Genomic DNA, 22358 nt, shown 5'->3' with positions numbered 1-22358 from the left:
TAAAATGTCCATGCTACCCAAAGCAATCTACAGATTCAATACTTGTTTTTAATATTATCCAGAATTATTGAGAATTTGGGGGAAATGGGTACTTAGTGGAAGGGTATATACCATTACAGCCTTCCAAGAGAGGAATTTGGCAATTCAAATCCCAAAACTTATAGATATGGACTTCTGCACCTACCATTCTACTTTTAGTAATTTATTCTAAGGAAATCCTTGTAAACACACTTAAAGATTTACCTAGAATTTATCAAGGTCTGTCCGGAGGGAGTCCAGCCATTATTAATATAATGAGAATGGTTTGCATGACATTGATGTAACCTGGCAGCCAAGGAGAGTGGACTGGGGTGCATGTGCATGAACAATGATGACTTCACTGTGGGGGCAGTAGACACCGTTGAGTGAGCATGTGTACTGTATGGCTGTCACATTCAAAATGACAGAGTGAATAGAGCAATGAATCTGCATCAGATTTGGTATTAAACTTGAACATTCCTCTTCAGAAACTGTTCAGATGATTCAGAAGGTGCAGCTATGGGTAACTGGTAATTGGAGGCTTCATCACGACAATGCGCCCACTCATGCATTACATCTTGCGCAGAGCTTTTTGATTAAACATCAAATCACCCAGGTGACTCAGCCCCCCTACAGCCCAGATTTGGCACCCTGGGGCTTCTGGATTGTCCCAAAATTTAAATCACCTTTGAAAGGGAAGAGATTTCTGACTGTCGATGAGATTCGGGGAAATATGACAGGGCAGCTGATGATGACTGGGGGAACTGTGTGAGGTCCCAAGGTGCCTACTTTGAAGGGGACTGAGGCGTCATTGTCCTATGTACAATGTTTCTTGTATCTTGTATCTTCTTCAATAAGTGTCTCTGATTTTCATATGACATGGCTGGATACCTTCTGGACAGACCTCGTATTTTTTTAAATGGTGAAAATTTAGAAAAATACTGTGTCTTCTAATTGGTGACTGGTTCAATCAACCAGAACAAATCCACATCAAAGACAAGATGACCAATAAAAATGTTGTTGTATAAGAATAGTAAGACTATGTGAAGACATAGAAAGATGTTTATGAGGTATTATAGGTTTTCTTTAAGGCAGCTTACGAAACAAAACATGTATTCAAAACTATTATATAGGAGGGAAATACACCAAAAAGCTAAGCCAGTGATCTGGCTACACAAATTACAAAAATTTCTTTGTACTTAACAGTAACTTTAATTTTCTTCATTTTATTTATAACTTAAATAAGAATAAAGAAAAGACCAAATCTTCTGAGGTGGTAAACGCCAGATCTCGTCTTCTTTCCTTATACCTTGGTCTCAACCTGGTTTGGGGTCCCTCTTGATACCGTGCTTTCTAGCCTGGTTTTCCCTTTGGTCTGTGAGTTCCTGTTTGGGGTTCAATCTAACACTCCATTTTCCCACCAGCCTGTCCTTTGGGACTTCCCAGAGCTCACCATCCTACCTGTTCACTGCTGCCCCCTCCTGTCACCGGCAAAGTACCACTGTGTTACTCTGTGGGACCTAGACTACATCGGGCCCAGCCTTCTCCTTCTAAAGACAGCCTTCACACTTGCTTGGATCTAAAATCCATTACACACATACTTTTTTTATATTAGTCAATTGGGAAGAACAAAAACTCCATAGGTCATTGCTGGTTGCAACACCAAGCTGGGAAGACCTCCAGTACAATAACTATTTGACCATCCTCAGCTGGAAGTAAACAGAGGCTCCCAACACCGTGTGGTGAAAATCTGTCTTCTGACCCTTGGCTCTCTCTGCATCAGGTTCCCATTTATGATCACCCCAGTTCAGGATCCATGATTGCTCATTTCCGGGATACCTACTGTGTGATACGAAAGCCTTCAAAGATGAATAAGATTTTATCAGCCAAGAGCTCAATGTCTAGTATTTTTTTTCTGTGTCTATATTTACCACCTTGTCTTTTTCTTTTACAAATTTTAAAACAGACTCTACATATAGTTCAAATTACCTTTTAACTTAAAAATATTATTTGCATACCTTTCCATGTCACTGTAGATATTTAGGCTACCAATCAATACTCATCAAGAAGAAACTAGTTCAATAAATTATGATATACCAGTATGACTATACAATGGAATAGTATGCATTCACTAAAAGGAAATGAGATAATTTTTTTAAAGATTTTTATTTATTTATTTTTAGAGAGGGGGAAGGGAGGGAAAAAGAGAGAGAAACATCGGTGTGTGAGAGAAACATCCATCGGTTGCCTCTCACACACTCCTAACCGGGGACCCAGCCTGCAACCTGGGCATGCGCCCCCATTGGGAATCAAACTGGCGACCTTTTAGTTTGCAGGAGGATGCCCAACCCACTGAGCCACACCAGATAGGGCAAGATAGATCTTTATGAATGGACACGGAATAATGACAAAAAGAAAAAAAAGGCAAGCAGTTGAGTTCAACTTTTGTTAAGAAAAATATTTGTACAATTATCTCTGGCTATCCAAATCTATTTATTTCTAAATTCAGATAGCAAAAGGCAAAGTTTGGGTTGTGAATTCAGATAGTGAAGGGTATTCAGTTTTCAAAATATATTCAGCTCCAAGGTTTCAGATAGGGAATAACAAGAGCTGGAATGAGGAGAAATATATCTCAAAATATTTATCTGAATCCATTCAGTCCCTAGGATTGAAAAGCAAGAGTTATCTTATTAAATGTGTTTAGACACGAAAATGGTCTGGAAATAATACGCATTGAACTGTTACTAGTAACCATTTTGGGGGTGCCATTTTCTTTCTATTTTAATATAGCTGTCATTTGACTTCTTTACAATGCACAGGGGTACTTCTAATCAGAAAACAACACAATCAGGATGTCATTTTAAAAAGCAGATTCTAGGAGCATGACAACCTAAGCAGATACAGTACTTCACTGAATAACGATAAGTACATATCTATACATATTTCTGTACATCTGAAAAGGTATTTCTGTTGGACCAATTCTTAATAATGGAATTGTTAGGTCACAAAGTACGAGCATTTTTTATATTCTCAAGTTGCTCTCCAAAGAAATTATACCAATTTTCTTTCCCACCAAATTTGCTTTGAAGGGCCTGATTCCTATAGCTTCCCAATATTAGCTTCATCAAATATTGGACCTAGCCAACCTAAAATAAAAATATTTCACTGTCTATTTTGCATTTCTTTAATTATTTGTGAAGTTGAGTATCTTTTTATGTATTTATTGGTCATTTGGAATTCTTCTGTGAGTTTTCTATTCATGTTTTCTGATCATTTTTCTACTAACTTGTTTGACTTTCTTATTTTAAAACTCCTTATATACTAGGGATATTAAGGCTTGCCATCATTTGGTGTTCTGAAGTTTTGCCTTTGTCTTTTCATTTTATTTACTAAGTCTCTTTCTCTCCCTCTGTCTCCACTCCCCATCTCCTCTTCCTCGGTTTCCAGATTTTATGCAGCTCAAGTATCAGTCTTTTCCTTTAAGGTTTCTGGATTTTATTTATATTTTGCTTGGACAAGTCTTCCCTACTTTGAGATTAGAAAATTTTTACTAGTGCTTTTTTCTAGTACTTTTATGGTTTTCTTGTTTTGTCTTTCAATCTTGTTTCATCTGGAATTAATATTTATATAAGGAATTAGTTCACATCACCTTTCAGATATATTCTTCAAGAAGATATTTTTCAACATTTTATATGTGTTCTTTAATTTTGATCTTTTTTTCCCCCACAAATGAACAGAGTCAACAGGCTGAAGTCCAAATATGTGATTGATGCTAAAATACACCCCTTCCAGCATGTCTAATGATTTCCAGCTTTTTCTCAACCACACCAAATGTATTAAAATCTACTCTTCTTATCACTAACATCAACACATTCACTTTTCCATGCATAAACATCAAGGACTAAATATTCAAATAGATATACAAACGCTCATGCACAAAAATATTGATGCCAATAAAATGAAACAATGCAGTTGTTTGAAAAATTCATTCATGAGCTTAAGTACAAAAATGCAAGGTCTGAGAATTTAGGAGTGTCAATGCATAGTGTCCAAAAAATTTCAGTTATATTTGAACAACAAACATAGGAGGAGAAAGACTGGGGTTCATTACAGTAAGATATCAGGGCTCCAACTGGGGTCTCAATTGTGGGAAGCCATCTTTCCTGGGAGAGCCACAGAAAATGTTAGAGGGGTGATCTTTGAGACTAGTCTTAAAATTGAGGAGAGGTTCAACACTTGAAGAGTACAATTGTTTTCACTTTATTTTTTTAATTTAATCTTTATTGTATTTTTTCCCCATTACCATTTAGTTCCTTTACACCCCCTCCCCCCAACAATCCCCACACTGTTGTCCACGTCCATGAGTCCTTTTTCCTTTTTGCTCAATTCCTCCACCCCCTTAAGCCACCCCCGACTCACTGTCATCTGCTCTCCATCTATGTGTCTGTCTCTGTTTTGCTTGTTAGTTCAGTTTGTTCATTAGATTCCACATATGAGTGAAATCATATGGCATCCGTCTTTCTCTGACTGGTTTATTTCACTTAGCATAATGCTCTCCAGGTCCATCCATGCTGTGACGAGTCCAATATTTAAAGATTTGGTGACTGGTTTGCCCTGACTGGTGTGGCTCAGTGGGTTGGGCATCCTCCCACAAACCAAAATGTCGGTGCACATGCCTGGGTTGCGGGTCAGGTCCCCAGGCAGGGGTGTACGAGAAGCATCTAATCAATGTTTCTCTTGCCCATCAATGTTTCTCTCCCTCCCTTCTCCTCTCTCTAAATAAAATCTTTTTTTTTTTAAATTTGGTGACTAGCTTTCCAGGCACAGGAATCAGGTGTGTGAAGGTGGCTAGGCTAGAAGGGGTTTCTTAAAGTCCTGATACTACCCTTCTCCACCCCTCTCAACTTCCCCTCATCAAAGGAGGGCTGGCTCTGATACCAGATTTACTCTTACTGATTACTTGACCTCATTCACAATACAAGTATTACTCCAAAGCTGCATGTGCATTTTATGCCTTCTTATCTTTAATTGTGTGATACAAGGCTTTTCCCTTTTTAAAGAAACTTCAAACAAAAGCAGAGCAAGTCAGGAGATTTTACAGGAGGTGGCCAAATGACTAAATGTAGCCCTTTGTTGGTGTGGTAACCTGGAATACCAGATAGCCTTGGCTTCTCACCCCCTACCAGACCGGCAGAAGGTGATATTCTCCTGTTTGTCACGGCTTGGACCCTGTCCTCACATGGGTCACCTTGGTCCACACCTTCCCAGCCTCTTTCCTTTCCTCAGTCCAAGTACCCCACCCTCCACCTCGTCCCAATACACCTGAATCATTATTATACTGAAAAAAAAAAAAAGCATTATTTCAATATTATTTAAAAACTTAATCCTACTTTCTCTACTCCCTGAGCCGCAAGATTCAGCACATTTTAAATTAACTAAAGGATTTTAATACCAGAATTCCCAGCTTGCCGGCCACCAGTATATAGCCCTGACTCTCCCATATAATGCACAGGTTTTCTGAGAAGCGCGCTGTGTGTTGTATTCTTTAGGCAGTGGCGAGCTGGAGCCGTCTCAGAGCAGCTCAGCAGAGCCAATGTGCTCATCTCTTCCCAATTCCACATTCAGTGGTGTCACTTTGGTAGCTTGAAATAGGCAATAGTGGGAGTATTCATATCATGGAAATCAGCAAGTGCAATAAATTGGGGCTTTTAACAATCAGAGCCGATTGTTAAACATTTACCAACACACCACTCTTTTAAGAATTCTTTGGGTTTCCAGTAATAGAACCCCACTTGAGCTAGCATAAGCACAAAGGGAAATTTATTATAAGAATGTGCTACTGAGCCCTGGCCGGGTGGCTCAGTTGGTTGGAGCATTGTCCTGAAACACCAAGGTTTCGGGTTCAATTCCCAGTCGGGACATATGCAGGAATCAACCGGGGAGTGCATGAAGGGGTGGAACAACAGTTTCATGTTTCTCTCTCTCCCTTCCTCTCTCTTTCTAAAATCAATCAATAATTTTTTTTTAAAACTAATCTGCTAGTGAAGTGTCATGACCCCTGTGAGTGTGTAAACACATGGGCGTTAGGAAGTAACTGGAACCAGGGAGTTGGCAACCATCAAACTTTCTATCACATCTCTGTCCCTCTCTGTTTCATTCTTTTCTTTCAGCTCCACCCTGCTTTCTCTGGTTCCCAGTCATGTGGAAGGAAATGCGTATGCTGAAAACCTGCTCGGAGTCCAGTCACCTAAAGAGGCTGATCTCTTTCCTGGTCGCCGTTCCAAATTCTCAGGAAGGGACTTCGATGAGAAGAAAGTCCTATTGAAATTCGGTGTCTGGACGGGGTGAAGGTGGCATGGGAACTGGCAGGATCAAACTGTACCAACATTCATGAGACTCGTAGAATGAGAGGCTCCCGGAAAGAAGAGGAGTCAACCCAAAAAAGGCTCACAACATTTATAAAGACCTTTTCTCAGCTATTTATGGCTCTCATCAGTCACCACTACAGACAATGCCACAGGCCCCATCAAAGGATACAGGCATTTTACTCAGTAACTAACACCTGCGGCAGTCAAAGTGCCTTCTAGGTAAAAGGAGCTGCTTTACAAATTAGAGAAGGCAAGGAGAGAACTAAGATGCTGTATTGGCTCCAAGTACCAGAAAAGCCAACTTAAAATGCTTAAACATTAAGGAGAATTTTCTTGCCTAATAAGAAGTCAAACAGTAGGATGGTCCCAGAGTTTGTTAATTGAGCAGCTCAGGCCTTAGTCTTCTCCACATTCTCACTCTGACATGTCCAGAGTGATGCCTTTATGGACACATGCAGCTGTCACAGTTGCAGTCATCGTGTGTGTAGACCTGCCCTCATCCACCAAACAAAAAGGGACCATTTCTTCCCTATGTAAATCTTTTTTATGACCGAATAAGCTTTTCTCAGAATGCCTCCACCAGCAAACTACCCTTTCCAGAATTAGATCATGAACCCATGCATGAACCCCTCATTGACGGAACAGTGCTGTCATGGTTGGCTTTGACCAATCAGAACGTGATTCAAAGTCTTTCAGGGAGGCGGGACAATGGAACAGAAAGGAGGGTCTGCTAGATTAGAAGGAAAACAATCAAAGGAGGCTGCCACAGACCCTTTCTGCATCTGAAGGGGTGCAATTGGAGGAAAGAGACAAAAGGACTCTGGTCCTAAGCGGCATTTCTCCAAGTCCTTTGTCCCTTACTCAACCCTGACCTGCCAGTCAGTCTTACTAACCCTGGCTGCAGACCCTTCCACTGGGACCTGGTTTTTATCTCCCCGTTTCCCCCTTTTGATTTATACTAATTAGTAGCAGAGTTGGCTCCCTGCCTGAAGTTCTCACTGCTAAATCAAGATTTTGAACACATGAAACTTATTGGTGAGAGAGGACCCTAATAAACAAAGACAATTATGGACAACAGACCCCTGAAATAGGGCGATTTGAGGAACTGCCTGTGAAAAAAGCCAAGCTCAGAAGATGGGGATAAAGATAAGGACAAGAAAACAGTATTTATTGCCCAGGATTACAGCATCTTTTGCTTTTTGTTTTTTTAAAGTATGTTATGCATTTCCTCTTGTGCAATGAGTAGAAATTTGCAATGAGAAATAAGTTATTCAAAAAAGGACAAGTATATATTTTTTCACAATACACCTTTCCTTGGCCAACTTCTCTAGGCCTCTCTAATAACTTCCAGTTGACATACATAAAAAAAAAAAAAAAAAAAAAATCGTGGTTTTTTTTTTCACATTACTCTGTAAATCTTTATTGTGTTTTCAAAAATTTCAGTTTTCTATTTTCATCTGTACCTTTGTTAAAGTTAGATAAAAACTGCAGTTCTTTTTTACACCAAAAAAGTGACTATAGTCTAATATTGTTGATATATAATTGGTACTCCCCCCTAAAAAAACACATTTTCTCCCTTTGTCTCTTTCCCCGCACTAATATGTTTGTGCCTTTACCCTCCCTTGTACCTCGTGACCACATGTTCCTGACAGACAGAGAATATCCAGGTGGCCTGGTACTTGGAAACTTGTCAGATGTTATTCAAAGCAATAAAGAACACATCATACAAGTCTCTAGTATATTGTTACAGGGAAACCCTGTTTAGAATTCACTAATTGGGAATTTGTGATAATTTGAGGAAGGGCTTGCTGAAGTTAACCTTTGTACTATCTATGGAAAAAGAAAAGAAAAGAAAGAGTTCACTAAAGTTTCCAATAGTGTAAACAAGATTGGAAGGGGAATAATTATCTACTTAAAAGAACCAGTTGTTTTGAAAAGCTTTAGAAGTATCCTTTTACATACAAACAGGGTAATTATGATTTAAACAAAGGCTGGCCTATTTCTAAGGCTTCTTTGAAATGTCAATTACAAATTACTCTTGTCTATTCACCAAGGCTAAACCCACCCCCCTGTACCAGACAACAGTTGGTTAGCTTGCTTCCACTTATTCAGAAATAATAAACCGTAAGTTCTTTTAAAGTAGTAGAATTTAATTCAGGCTTTTCACTAATCTAGACAGTTGATCTGTCCTATATTGTGGTTGAAGATTTACTAATTGCTAGCATACAACAATCAGGAATGCATGGAGTGACAACTGCCTTCACTCACTCAGTGCAATAGCTGGTTAATACCCCAAATCTACAAAGAAAACTGCAGAGCACTGGCTTTTCTTTTCTCTTTTATTTTATTTTTTTTATCTTACTATAGTCAGAAGCACATTTCGCATTGCACACTGAGACAAAAACAATACTTACTTACCCTTATTATGTGCAATACTCTGTTATTTTCTATTTATTTTCTAATAAATGCTAGTTGCAGCCCACTAAGTTGATTTCACAATCTATTCATGGGTCGCTGTTTTGAAAACACGACTCTAGAATCTGTTGGGAGACCCTATTCCTTCGTGGGAGAAAGGGGTGGCCGGGGGGAAGGGCGGCGCCCTCCCCCTCTTCTCCTTCTCTCACATCCTTGGTCCTCGACCTCACTGCTCTCCTCGCTCCTGACTCTTGGACCTTGACGATCAGTGCAAAGTGCATTCCCACCCTCCTCAACCCTTCTAGATAATTTTCTGTTTCCCCCCTTTTTTCCCTAAGACCAGCCTGACTTGCTGCCTGCTCTCCCCATAAGCTGGCCAAGCTCACCCACTCAGGTGAGGCTGCCTCATGCTGGAGAGTCTCTGCACCCGATAGTGCGAACCCTCTCCTGCTTCTCTCGCCTGCTCGCGTCTCTGCTCGGCTTCTGACTCTGCTCCATTTCCCACCAACAGCCCTCTGTTCATTTTGGACTCGGTTTGGTATTTGGTCCTGTTCTCCCCCAAGTTCTTATCTAATCACTCTTCGTTGAGAACATAGATAATGTGTTATCATCATGGTCAAAACAAAATCTTTGTGGTCAGGCAAGACCCAGTTCCCCCACACTCACCAGCTGTATGACCCTGGGTACATCATTTAATTCCTAAGCCTCAGTTTCATTATCCCTAAAATTGGGGAAATATCTGTTCTTCAGGCTTGCAAAGGGTAAATAATCCTTATAAAAGGCTTACCTCAGTGCCTAGCATATGGCAAGCACTTTCTAAATGTTATTGTTCTCAGTATTATTATTGTTGCTATTATTTAGCTTTTACCCACTAGCTCATTGATCCTCCCACCCTGGCATCCTGAGCAGACACTGGCTCAGAGTTTGAGACTGTCTACACTGTAGCCATAGTTCCCAGCTCCTCCGACCCCTTCCAAACACCTACTATGTGTATACTCTCATTCTTCGCCACGTCCATCTCAGCTGGGCCTTTCCCTGCTTCCCATAATCCCTTGCATGGCAGTTCCTAACAAGAATTGTAGTGCTTGATGTAGGTGGACATCAATTCTGAACAGTCAGCTGCATGGAAGGGCTACAAATAGGAGGCAAGACCAAGAGTTCCATGCCACCCAAATAGATCACAACCAGAGGCAGCCTAGTTTATTCCATTTAGCCAAGAAGGGCCTGAAGAGGAGACTGTTATACAGCTCAGGAACCCCCCCTCTGACAGCTCATCCCACTCCGCATACAAGCAACATCCAGCCAAGCCTGAAGTTTGCAGCCCTGGTTTCATGAACCATCTCCCACCTCACTGGCTCTATACCTCGCTCATTAATCCCATTCCAACTTGCCTGGCTATGCTTTTGCTCCTCATCCCACCATATCCTTGTCTTATTCCTTATTTCTTTCCTTGGCTTTGAATATCTTCCCAGCTTTGTTTGACCTCTGTTTTTGGTGTAATGTACTCACAGATTATTCTAGTTAATCCCTTCATATTTACAGCCCCTGGCTTAACTCAACCCTAATTCCTTCTTCCTAGACAGTTATCTTCTACCCCCGAACTCTAATCTGTTCTAGCCCCATGGATAAGACCATGAAAAGTAACAGTCTTTGATATAAAGGACTCTTCAGAAAACAGTGTCATCAGTTTACATTCTAACTCCACAAGCAAAACATTTGGGGCATGTGCCCTTACTCTGTTATCTAGAAAATAGTCATTCTTTCTTGGTGAGATTATATCTGCCTAGACATCACTTACAGCTGTGTACGGGGTAGTGACTGACTTCTCTTAAACTCAGGATCTTCCACCTTCAGAGAATAATGGGTAAAATCATAGTAACTAAGAGCCCAAACTCTGAAGCCAGAAGACTTGCGTCTAAATCCTGCCTCTGCAACTTACTCCTATATTTTGAGCTTGTTCTGTGCATGTGTGTTTGTTTTTGTTTTTCATTTTGTTGCTATTTAGATAAACAAAACAAGATCTTGATTATATCAAGTTAGAAATCTCATGATCATTCACTAAGTTTTCGATATTGGCCCCTGCCCTGCTTTCTCTCTTAGCTTTCCCGAGCTCCTCCCTTTTGAATTCATGAATTCCTTTGTATATCGATTTAACTGCATTATTTGTCTGTCATGTTGTCTGGCATAGTGCTGGGTCACAAATACGAAGGTGGCAAATCATGGACTTTACCTTTAAGGAGATATATACATATATACAATTCAGATGTGGGCAAAAGTAGGTTTACAGTTGTAAGTACAGAAAACACAGAGTTAATAAAGCTATTGTAATAATCATAACCTGCATGTTTTTTTTTTCATAAGAACTGTAAACCTGCTTTTGTGTATGTGTGCATATGCACATACACACACACAACACATTCATTAAAATGTTAAGGGTGCTGCTGAGATGGAGGACTTTTCAAGGTACACTGGAGCATTGGGGGGGCCTGGTGAGGGCCTGAGGGAACACAGTAGAGGGTGTCCAGAAGTAAAGGAAGTCCACATGGAAAAGGCTGATGCTTGAGCTGGATCTTGAAGTTGTCCTGCCATTCACTCACAGCCTCAGACCTGGGTCAATCTTAAGGCAATCTGAATCAGAGTCTGCAAATAAGCTCAGAAATGGCCCCCATGTCCTAGACTCTAGTTGCCTAGTTCCAATGGTCGGGGCTCCGACATTGCCCTCCTGGTCTCTTCATTGTAATCAGTTAAGGAAGCTGCTATTATCAGAGTGACTCAGGAGCCCTGAGTCAGAGCTCTGTGATCTCTCCACCATAAAAGGCTTAGTTCTTAGTATTATGTTGCAATCTTTACCATATGTAGTACCTAAGTACTTAAGTCTTCCCCTAAGACCTAAAGCCCTTCTTTGAACTTTAGCTCAGTGACCAGAGTCTCTGCTGCTTATCTTTTCCTGGCCAGTCCTCTTTTCTGGGATCTGGGTTTTGTTTTATATCCCAGCTGGAGTTCTGCCATTATCTGGAGAATGATCTCCAGAATGGCCACCCACTACCTAGGCCTGCTGCATTCCCCACTGCCGGGGTCCTCACGTAACTAAAAAACCCAGCCCCAACTAATTCTGAGTTTTAGCTAACTTGTGACAAAGTCCAAACTTTAAAGCCAGGCTCCTCTGAGCCCTTTTCTTAATCAGATCTTAACTCTGGTGTTTATCTTTGGCCTTCCCAGCCCAGTTTTAGCAAGAATAAGTCTTAGTAAGTTAGTGAGAGCCCCCACCCCCACCCCCCAACTCCCTGCCCCCGGCCTTGAGATCTGATCACCCTTGACATCTGATCAAGTTCCATCTTTGATGGATAAGGCTTTGGCCTCCCTTTACCAAGAATCCTGTTAGGTCAGTTTAAAGGAATCCCCCTATCCTTGATGTTTTCTCTAGTAATTTTCTATCCACTGACCCCCTTACCCTGCTCCTTGGCTATAAATCCCTGCTTGTCCTTTGCTGAATTTGGAGTTGAGCTTGATATCTCTCCCCTACTGCAATAGATTTGACTCCAAATATAATAGTCTTGAATAAAGTCTTCCTTCCCGTTTTAACAAGTGTCAGAATAATTTTTTCTTTAACATTTGCCATGCCCTTTGAACAATAACCATGGACAGCCCATGGCCCAGCTGCCTGTCTGGGTCTGCCCTTCCTCCTTGGAATCACAGATCTTATCTCAGGCTCTTGAGCTCCTCCTGCTCACCAGTAGAATCAGTCACCTGAAAATATAGATCTGGAGAATATGGGCCAATTCTGATCTAACCAACTTCACCTAATTCATTCAGTCAGATCACCAAAACATACGAATAAGTGTAAATGGTTTCTGAACATAAGTATATTTTTAAAGAGCTTCCTTACTGGTATTATAGACATAAACAAAATACATATACTCAAGGGAGAAAATAAATGTCTTGTGTTCTTTTAAATTAAAAAAAAAAAAAATCATAGTAGATACAGATCTTTGATATCCCAATGGTGCCATAAACAAGTTCGCTGGCCTGTTTTTGGACAAAGAATTATTTGAAATTTTACCTCCTGGGTTCCAAGCATTTTTGTTGTTGTTTTTAATAGAGATAATTTATTGTAAAAAGCCTCCTCACCTAAAGCTTTGGTGGTTTTTTGTATTTTATTTATTCCTTTCATTTGGCTTCAAATAAGACAAGGACTTGATAAAATTCAAAATTTACTGAATCTTGTTAATATCAGGTACAGCCTTTTCCTCTTGACAATCTCCCTTCATTAGGGCTGTTATCGAACTGTTTTGGAGGAAATGGTATGCCAACCATTCATGGGTTCTCATGTCTGCACTGGAGGCAGAGCCTTCCTCTGATTTGGTTACTTCCCACACTCTTCTGGCTCTGAGCCATTTTTCTCTTTGTCCCGGCTGGTGGTGGGTGTTCACTTTCACTCTCCTTCCACGAGGAGTCTCCCCAGTAAGATTCTTCACTGTCATACTCAGAAGTGTCACTGTCTTGTTGCATCTGATTCACCTGGCTGGAGTGAGAATGGTGCCTGGATCTTCTTCGATCACGATAGGCATTGGCCAAAGCCACTTCTGCATAAGTTACAGGGGTATGTTGGCTCTGCTCTGGTTGTTTCACCATTTGTAAGGAGTCGCAGTCACCACCTTTGTTTTGCCACACACAGGAAGTATCTTTGCTTGCTGCCAATCAATGAAACAAATCAACAAGTTAGGCACATTGTTGGTTATTGTAACTTCACGTTACCCACAAAGCCCATGGCATGTGTGGGCTCACTCTTAGTTGCCATTTGCCAAGTCATTACTTTTCTCAACTTTTTTGCAGTTTTGGCAGCTGACTGCATTTTCTGGTACCATGTCAAATCTCTCAAATACCAAACAGATGCTTGACATATTACTTTTTAAGTTTCATGAACCCTGATATAAGATCAAGGGAAAAGTCTCTACACTCTTCCAGAGAAGGACCCTTTTCTCCTTCACCTTGAAGTCTTAAAGATTCAAGTGTGTACATGAATGTGACTTGGGTAGCAAGAACTACATGAATGTGACTTGGGTAGCAAGAACTAGTAAGAATCTTTGCTTTACACAGTGGTGTGCTAGAGTTGGCTTGCATCAGCCAGCTCACAAGAACTTCATAGTTAAGCTTTTAGGAATTTTGTGAGATAGTTGTTCAACATGGTCATTAGTAGAAATTAAACTCTCCAAATTTATCATTAAACCAATGTATTACAAATAAACATAATACTCAAAATATCACTCCCTAATTATTTTAACTATATTTATTATGATATATATGCTCTTGAAGCTATTTATCTATTGTATCTGGACCCTGGAAATACCATGTAATGATGTGCTACTATGTATCTCTTTCCAGCTCCATGTTCAGTGACATCATGCTGGTAATTTGAAACAAGTTTGGGTGGTATAAAAATCAATAAGCACTAAAAGTCAGGTGCTGGTTTCCGGTCTTGTTGATTGTCTAGGTTTAAAGTGATGGAGAACATGGTATTAACATAGATTACATTTTAAAATGTCATGCCTGTAGCCACTACATTGTGAATAGCACCCAAAATGAGGAAATATTTTTCCAGAGTATCCTAAAATTATTATCCAATTTGCAAAGAAGTCACTAATATCATCAGCAACCAAGTTAAATTCCAACATCTATCTTCCTGTTTCTTTAATTTAAGGGAAAGTAACATTCATAATGGAACTACCCTTAAAGACATATGTTGGCTGGGGATACAAAGGTCTGGTAAAAGTCAAGAAAAGTATTTTGTGAGAATCAATTGTCTATATGGAATTTACCATAAAGAGTACTAAATATTTTATTATTTGTAAATTGTGTGATATATGTTCTTTATATCAGTAAAAAAATTTTTTTTTCCATTTATACACACACACATTTTTGAAGAAAATGTTAAACATTTTCCAGCACACCCCTGCTTAGAGGTTACTGAAAAGGATGCCATTTACTTCTCTAACTCTATAGCAACTCTACCCATAAAGCAACACTCACCGTAAGGTATGTAAAAGGGAAGCTGTGTGAAGGGAAAATGCTGAAGAATGAAAAGAGAACTTGAGTCCTCCCTATCAGTAATGTATCGCCCCTGCTAAAGCAGCTAAATTATCCCGCTCTAAAGCAAGGAGCTCATCCGATGGATGCCTCAGGCCTGGGGAGGCCGTGTAACACTCTTGGCCATTCACCTGCTTTTTGCTTTCCACACTCAGCACATAGCTCTCTCATCACAGCCCAATACTAAGTACGCACTGGCTCTCACCTTTACCTGCTGAAGTGCTTGCCTCACTGTCTTCATCCTTTTTCTTCTCAGACATCTGTTTCAGAAATATAGATTAGTGATCTTACATCATCCATACCCTCGTATCCCCCATTAATGTGTACAAGTGCAAAAGCTGGACAGCGAAGACGGCTGACAGGGGGAAAATGGATTAATTCAGAATATGGTGTTGGAGGAGAGCTCTGTGGATACCCCTGACTGCCAGGAAGATGAACTGTGGGTCCTAGAGCCAGTGAAGCCTGAAACATGGCTGGAGGCAAAAATGATAAAACTGATGCTTTCCTACTTTGGACAGAGAAGGCAGGGAAAATAGAAGGCAGCAGGAAAAGAGGAGGACCAAATACAAGACGGATTGATCCCATCAAAGAAGCCATTGGCATGAGTCTACAGTTACTGAGCAGGGCCGCTAAGAACATTGTGGACATCATTCATGTACAGTGTCGCCAGGAGTCAGAGCGGCATGTAAAACACACAACAGTCACCTAGGTTGGTTGTTTCTCACTTTCACTTCTGCTGCCCATCATTAGGAAAACCATGCTTTGAAGGCAGATCTACCAAAATGTTCTGAACCAAGCAAAATGGAACAAAGACTTGAGAGAAGATAAAACTGATAAGGAGCTATAGGTTATAAAGTTTTCCTGTACCCACATACATTATAGAGAAATATCGTTTGAAAAGATCTGATAGTACTATGATTAGTTTTCTAAGTTACTTTTTAAAGGACATTTTATCAGGTCATGTTATCAATAATTCTTTCAGATATTTACCTGAATTCATAGACTTAATATCGCCTAAATCCTTTAAACTTTCCTTCAAAATGCAACCATAATATATTATCTGTGAACGTGGCAACCAAAAAAAATGGATTTCTCTGAACAGTTAAAATATTCTTCCCAATACTGAATAAATATATTTGTCCCATTTTTCAGATCAGTGTCCCACTTTTTGATGCTGAAAATGGTTTTATCAAATAATACAAATATAAAGCACCTTCTTGAGAATGGATCAAAAACTAGAAATACTCATAACACTTTTGACACATAATAATTCTTCTGGGAATCTATCACCAAGGAATAAACTCCAAAAGAGAGCAAGCTTTGTGTACAGAAATATTCATCACAGTGTAATTCAGATAATATAAAATACAAAATTCAAAAATAGGTAATGGTTAAATAAATTATGGTATAATTATATAATAATATAAGATATAGTTGTAAAACTTATAATAAATGTCACAACATGAGCAAATAAATGTTATAATATTAAATTAAATGTCAAGATGCAAATTTATATATGTAGTATGATCACAACTTAGCTAAAAATATTTTTTAAAAAAGAAGATTTTAAAAGATTACAGAAGTGTTAGCAATGGTTGACTTTGGGGGGGTGAAAGTATTTTTTTCCTTCTAATTTTTCAAATTGTCTAAAATGAGGGGAAAATTGATTTATGTAGAAAATCAAACTTTCTTTGGGTGTCATACTTGGATATTCATAACTGCAATCTAAAATCCTTGGCCCATTCCTTTCTTCATATCTGATCACTACAATGGTAGGCAAGTATCTCTAATGAGATAGCTCTTTGCTTTTGGGGTTATTGCAACCATTCTCTGAAAACCTTAAGAAGAAATCCTCTTTTAAGATACCTCTTTTTTAAAAATGATTTTTGGGGAACTTACTTTCAATCTAATATGTATAGATATGATTATGAAAAGATTCAATATTTATAAACCTAAAAGTTAATAGTAGTTAATTATTTCTATGTAATCTGGAGCGGGTATTTTTGTTTTTTGTTTTTTTCATTTTTTCTACTTTCTTATAAATTTCACGTTTTATTTTTTAAAATATATTTTGGAGGTGTTTTTCTTTTTCTTTTTTCTTTTAGAAAGGGGAAGGGAGGGATAATGAGAGGAAGAGAAACATCCATACAACGAGAAACATCAGCCAGTTGCCCAGGCAGGTGCCCTAAGTGGGAATCAAACTGGCAACCTTTCGGTTTGGGGGACAATGCCCAACCAACTGAGCACACCACTCAGGGCTCCACATTTTGTGCATCCTTTTGTAATGAAGGGGTAAAAGTGTTTAAAACACTTATTAGCACTTACTAGGTTTATATCATTTTCTTAGAAAACATCCATATTTGACTTGATGTCAAATTAAAATATAATCAAAAAATCAAAAGAAAGATGTTTGCCATGACTGGTGTGACTCAGTGGGTTGGGCATCGGCCCACAAACCTAAAGGTCCCCCTAACCCCAGGTTTCGGGCTGGAGGCATACTGATCAATGCTTCTCTCCCGCACATCAACATTTCTCTCCCTCTCTTTCTCCCTCCCTTCCCCTCTCTCTAAAAATAAATAAAATCAATAAAATCTTTCTTTTTAAAAAGAACAATTTTGCATTAAGTCAAATCTACAAACTGCAGTCACCGAACACATTTTGTTAACTATCTCTGTGACTCAGTGAGTGAAAAGACCAGCAGTGCCTGCCCTGAGGGTAAGGTGAACAGTGGAGAGACCTGAGCTTTGCTCTCTTCTGTCACTAACCAACCCTGCCTCTTAAACACCTGCTAAGCTCAATTTCCTATATGCAAAATGAGGAGCTTAGGCTGATATTGGGGAAAATGCCAGCACTGGCAGTTTGAACAAACATGAACCAAATATATGAACTAAAGATAGTAAGCGTAGTCTCTGAAAGCAAAAGGTAAATGCATCTTAAAACGTGGCAAATCCAGAGGAAATCAGTGCGCTTCATGTTTGAAGATAATTACCACCACACCTCCATCACGTTTACCATTACTTCAAGGTTTGTAAATAAAGACTCATAGTTTAGCAGAAAAAATGAAGTTCTAAGTGAACAAAAAATTCCATCCTCCTTTACTAAGTCCTCATATGGTTCTCAGATTTCTAATCTGGGACCCTTCAGAAGACGCAATTCGGCCTATTTCAGCTGCCATAAGGGAACAAAGTTAAAGATGAAACCTCTAAGATAATTAAGGATTTAATCAGCACTAAATAGAGTTAATTCAACAGTTCAACTATGCTTTGAAGCAAACAAATGATATGGTAGGGAACTTGGGTCTACTGCCTCCTCCATCACTAACCACTTGTGTGAGATTGTACAAGTCACTTAATTTCTTTGGGCCTTATCAATGTAAAAAAGGAAAGATACTGGTATTTACTTGCTTACAAAGAGGAGACTGAACCATATGCAATCTTGAGGTCCTTGAAGCGTGGGTCTCTACGATTCCAAGGAGCTGACACAAGCAAGGGAGCAGAAGAGCTTAGGCCTTGTAACTGGTCTTCATGATGAAATTGCCAGGAATCAATTGCAATTTTTTGTTAATTCTCTAAAGTAGCCTTTCTTGCCAGACCAGACAAATTCAATATACTCAGCTAGGGAGCCTAAGGTACGCACAAGGCATCGCTTCTAAATCTCCTTTTGGCAAAGTATCTACCTTATGAAGCATTTAGACCTTAGATGAAACTTCTTAGGTATAAGAGCTGGTGAGGGAAAGTCTTTGGTTCTTATAATGGAATCCAACTGGCATAGACATAACAAACCTCCTCCTCCTCTCCATCTAGACCTGATATAGCACTCAGTCTAGCTAACCACGGCCAGCCCAGCATTCTGGCCGTAATGTTAAATGATGGTGGATTGATTAATCAACAACCTGGTGTTAATGGCCAGCGATGATTCCATGTCTTGTTATAGCTACTCTATAACAAGAGCTCAGTTACTCGTTATATGCTGGAGCATCACAGTCTTGATAAAGTGGGCCATCTCATTCCTAAGAAGATGGTATTTTCCTCTGCTAGCAGGTGGTCTACAGTGGTGACTTTAGTTCTGCAGTTTATTCTATTCAGAGAATGTATTGTCCCATTCTAAAATGCCCAGTGCTACAACATATATCCCTAAATACAATAACTTTTTAAAAAATCTGTGATTAGAATTCCATGGCTGCAAAAGGAATTTCGAGGTCATTAACCAGGAGGGAAGTTTATCCCAGCATTACACAGCATATGGACAAAGTGCAAACAACCTCAATATCTCCGAATTGCAGATGAGTTATGGTGCAATCACACACAAAAGTATGCAGTCACTAAGGGTGCTGCTGTGTGAATATAATTTGGAGAACTGTTCCAATACAATATTAAGTTTAAAAAAGAAGGATATTAAAGTGCATACAATAACATAATGCCAACCATGTAAGATGAAAGATAGAGACATGGGAAGATATATATATTGGAATAGAGAAAAAGAAAGAAACTAAAACAACACACTCCAAAATGTTAACAGTGGTTATCTCTAAAAATTAGGATTATGGTAGTTTAAATTTGCTTCGTTTCCTTGGATTCTCTAGAATAGGACTGCATTATTTTTAAAACTAGAAAACAAGCTTTTAAAAAGTACTTTCATCAAAATGAATTTATTTTATGAAAAGTTCCCTAGTATATAGTAAACATATTATTTAAAATCAAAAAGGATATCCTACCCAGATAGAAGCCGGAGAGAAGAACATCAAGACCAATATAACGACAAAATACCATACAAGGAAGATCCCTATTACTCCGCAAGAGTCATCCTGCTGGCACTCATAATCCTGGTTTGGAATGGTAAAACTTAAAGGCATGGGGGGAGGATCCACTTCCCAAAATAAGGAAAGAAGTTTGCCCATGATGGCTTCTTGCTTAAAAATAAAACATGCTCAAAGATATGAAGATGATTGGGAATAGTTCATTCCATGTGCATGACAACTTCTATGGCAACCTATTATGACATACACTTCAGCAACTGTGATGGGAACTGACATATACTTCTTGGATTTCTAAATTTTTGGAAAATTTATCTAAATTTCTTTTACAAAAGTTTATGATCTTTCTCCCATAGCTTAATATAGCATGTTCTGTCTCAATCATTTTTCCTCTGGAATTTGTATATATATAGACCCTTAAACAACATTGGTTTGAACTGCATGGGTCCAAATATTAGGATTGTTTTCAATAATTACCTGTAGTATTGTTGATCTGCATTTGGGAGTCCAAGGATGCAGAGAACAGACTGTATACATTGACCTATGCCATTTTATATAGGGGATTTGAGCATCCTCGGAATTTGGTATCTGTGGGTGTTCTGAAATCAAACCCCCACTACTACCAAGGATAGTTAAGGTTAGGGGGAGTCAAAAGCTATACTTGAATTTTCTGCACAGGGGTTGGTGCTCCTAACCCCCATGTTGTTCAATAGTCAGCTGTACTGTATTTTCTTTAAATATAGTATTTTAATGTCTTTAAAATCTAAGTCTCTTAAGTACCCGCTTTTTCCTGTTTCATATGATTATAAATTAACATACATAATTTTAATGTTACAGACTTAACTGTTGCCCAAAATTCATATGCTAAAGCCCTAACCTTCAATTTGACTATAGAGATAGGGCACTTAACAAGGTAATTAAGGTTAAATGTTAAGGAAGGGGCCCTAATCCAATATGACTGGTGACCTTATAAGAAGAGGATGTGCAAGCACATAAAAAAATAAAAATAAATAAACCTTAGGGACACAAAGAGAAAGGGCATCCATTGTACAAGCCAAAGAAGACAAGCCTTAGGAAAAAACAATTCTGCTGGAAACTTGATCTTAGATTTGACTCAACCTCCAAAACTGAAAAAATTAATTCTGTTGTTTGAGCCACCTAGGCTGTAGTATTTTGTTAAGGCAACCCTAGCAAACTCATACATAAATCTAATTGTAGTAGTAGTAGTGTTCCTTTTTAAACTTTAAATGAAAGCACAGTAATTTATATATTATATTAAGAGGGAACCCTGGCTGGTTTGGCTCAGTGGATTGAGCGTCGGCCTGCGAGCTAAGTGTCGCTGGTTCGATCTTCCAGTCGGGGCACACCAGAGAAGGAAAACTCTGACTCCAAAAAACCTCCGCTGCCTTGCGGCATACCTCTTCAGGGGAAAGGCTAAGGGAGTAAACCCCGACAGAAAATCCGGAGCCGGAGTCCCTAAGGCGGTTTGACGTTGTAGTCAACACCGGCAACTCCTGCGGCGCACCTGAAGCCAAGCTGTATTGACTCCGTCTTTCCCTTGGACCCTTCAGCTGCGAAGAGGGGGGGGGGGGGTCTGCTGCATGGGCAACAGCAGACCCTCCATATCACCCTGCCCAGGCTCTGTAGCTTCAGCTTCACTGGAGAGGACACTCCAGCGCCATCGCAAGATGTCGATTCAACACGGGAGGAGACAGATACCGTGTCACTCCCGAGTCGGACTGCACAGCCATTCTCGGCGGTGCAGATAGACTCTTAAGAAGCTACACCATCGTCTCTCGAGACGGACGGCTGCCGACGATTAAGAGGGAAATTATCCTATTTTTTGTGAACTACATCAAATGTATACAATTTCTTCTTAGGAAAAGCCATACAAGGGGTAGGGAGAAGCCTGGTATTCCCAATTTGATTGTACATAGAACCCTTTCACTCAGAACAACTTTCAAGTTAGTTCACTTCTCAGTGTAAAACTAGAACAAAACACCATTGCTGTAGAAATCCCATTAAAAAAAAATCTGTTAGATCTTTAAGAGCACAGCATACCTTGATTTTTTTCATTAAGATGTCATACCACAAGGAAGCTTCATTTTCTTCTATTTGACTTTAGGAGCACTTTCGAAAAAATGTTGATCATTGGGACTTACACGGTGTAACAATCCACTAGCTTACTGTGACACGCTATGATGTCTTCAGTAGGGGCACACTTCTCTACAGCCTCAAGGACAAGTTCTCAGACCCTGTCCCATTTTGATCTTGTCCGCCTTTAGATCTGCTTCACCTCCTCCAGGAAGCTCCCAGGAAGCCCGAGCCCCATTTTGATCTTGTCCGCCTTTAGATCTGCTTCACCTCCTCCAGGAAGCCCCCAGGAAGCCCGAGCTGGGCCCAGCGTGCCTCCTGGGGCTCACCAGCCTCACTTGCCTGCCCTCTAACGCACCTGCGGCCTTCCTCCACTGAGCTCCTCCAGCAGTAACCAGAGCTGTCCTTTGACATCCTCTGTGTGGTCCGGTGGCACACAGTAGGCGTTTGTATTTGCTAAATAAAACCCAACTGACCTCTATGGCGAAACTTTCCTCAAGATTAGACGTTCTTCCAAAGGAAATGCAGGAAATTTCATTTTTTTTTTTTTTTTTTTTTTACCTCAAAACCACTATCAACTTGAACGAAACACATTTGGTTCTTTTTGTTACTGCTGCACCCTCGTT

At 39.7% G+C, this 22358-nt stretch overlaps 1 protein-coding gene across 2 annotated transcripts; it reads right to left on the bottom strand.

The window, feature by feature from the left end:
• Positions 1–13077: 13077 nt before the first annotated feature.
• SSMEM1 (serine rich single-pass membrane protein 1) lies at positions 13078–21959 on the bottom strand. Of its 2 annotated transcripts, none has more exons than XM_090286799.1 (3): positions 21700–21959; positions 15091–15145; positions 13078–13492 (listed from the first exon to the last, which is right to left on the bottom strand). In XM_090286799.1, the coding sequence occupies exons 1-3, from the start codon at positions 21712–21714 to the stop codon at positions 13116–13118; spliced, it is 447 nt and encodes a 148-aa protein (XP_090142925.1). In that variant the 5' UTR covers positions 21715–21959; the 3' UTR covers positions 13078–13115. The 2 variants fall into 2 exon arrangements, with proteins under 2 accessions (XP_090142925.1, XP_090142926.1); XM_090286800.1 differs by having other exon boundaries at positions 15097–15145.
• Positions 21960–22358: the final 399 nt, after the last annotated feature.

The sequence above is a fragment of the Furipterus horrens genome, unplaced genomic scaffold, assembly GCF_987537825.1.
Source record: "Furipterus horrens unplaced genomic scaffold, mFurHor1.1.pri manual_scaffold_9, whole genome shotgun sequence".
Lineage (NCBI taxonomy): Eukaryota > Metazoa > Chordata > Mammalia > Chiroptera > Furipteridae > Furipterus > Furipterus horrens.
Note: the sequence above shows the minus strand (reverse complement) of the source record. Positions and strands in the feature narration are given on the sequence as shown.

Coding starts and splice junctions, on each gene's coding strand:
- SSMEM1 (XM_090286799.1), bottom strand. Junction 13,493..15,090: donor AAGCACTTCAGCAGGTAAAG/GTGAGAGCCAGT, acceptor ATTGATTGGCAG/CAAGCAAAGATACTTCCTGT.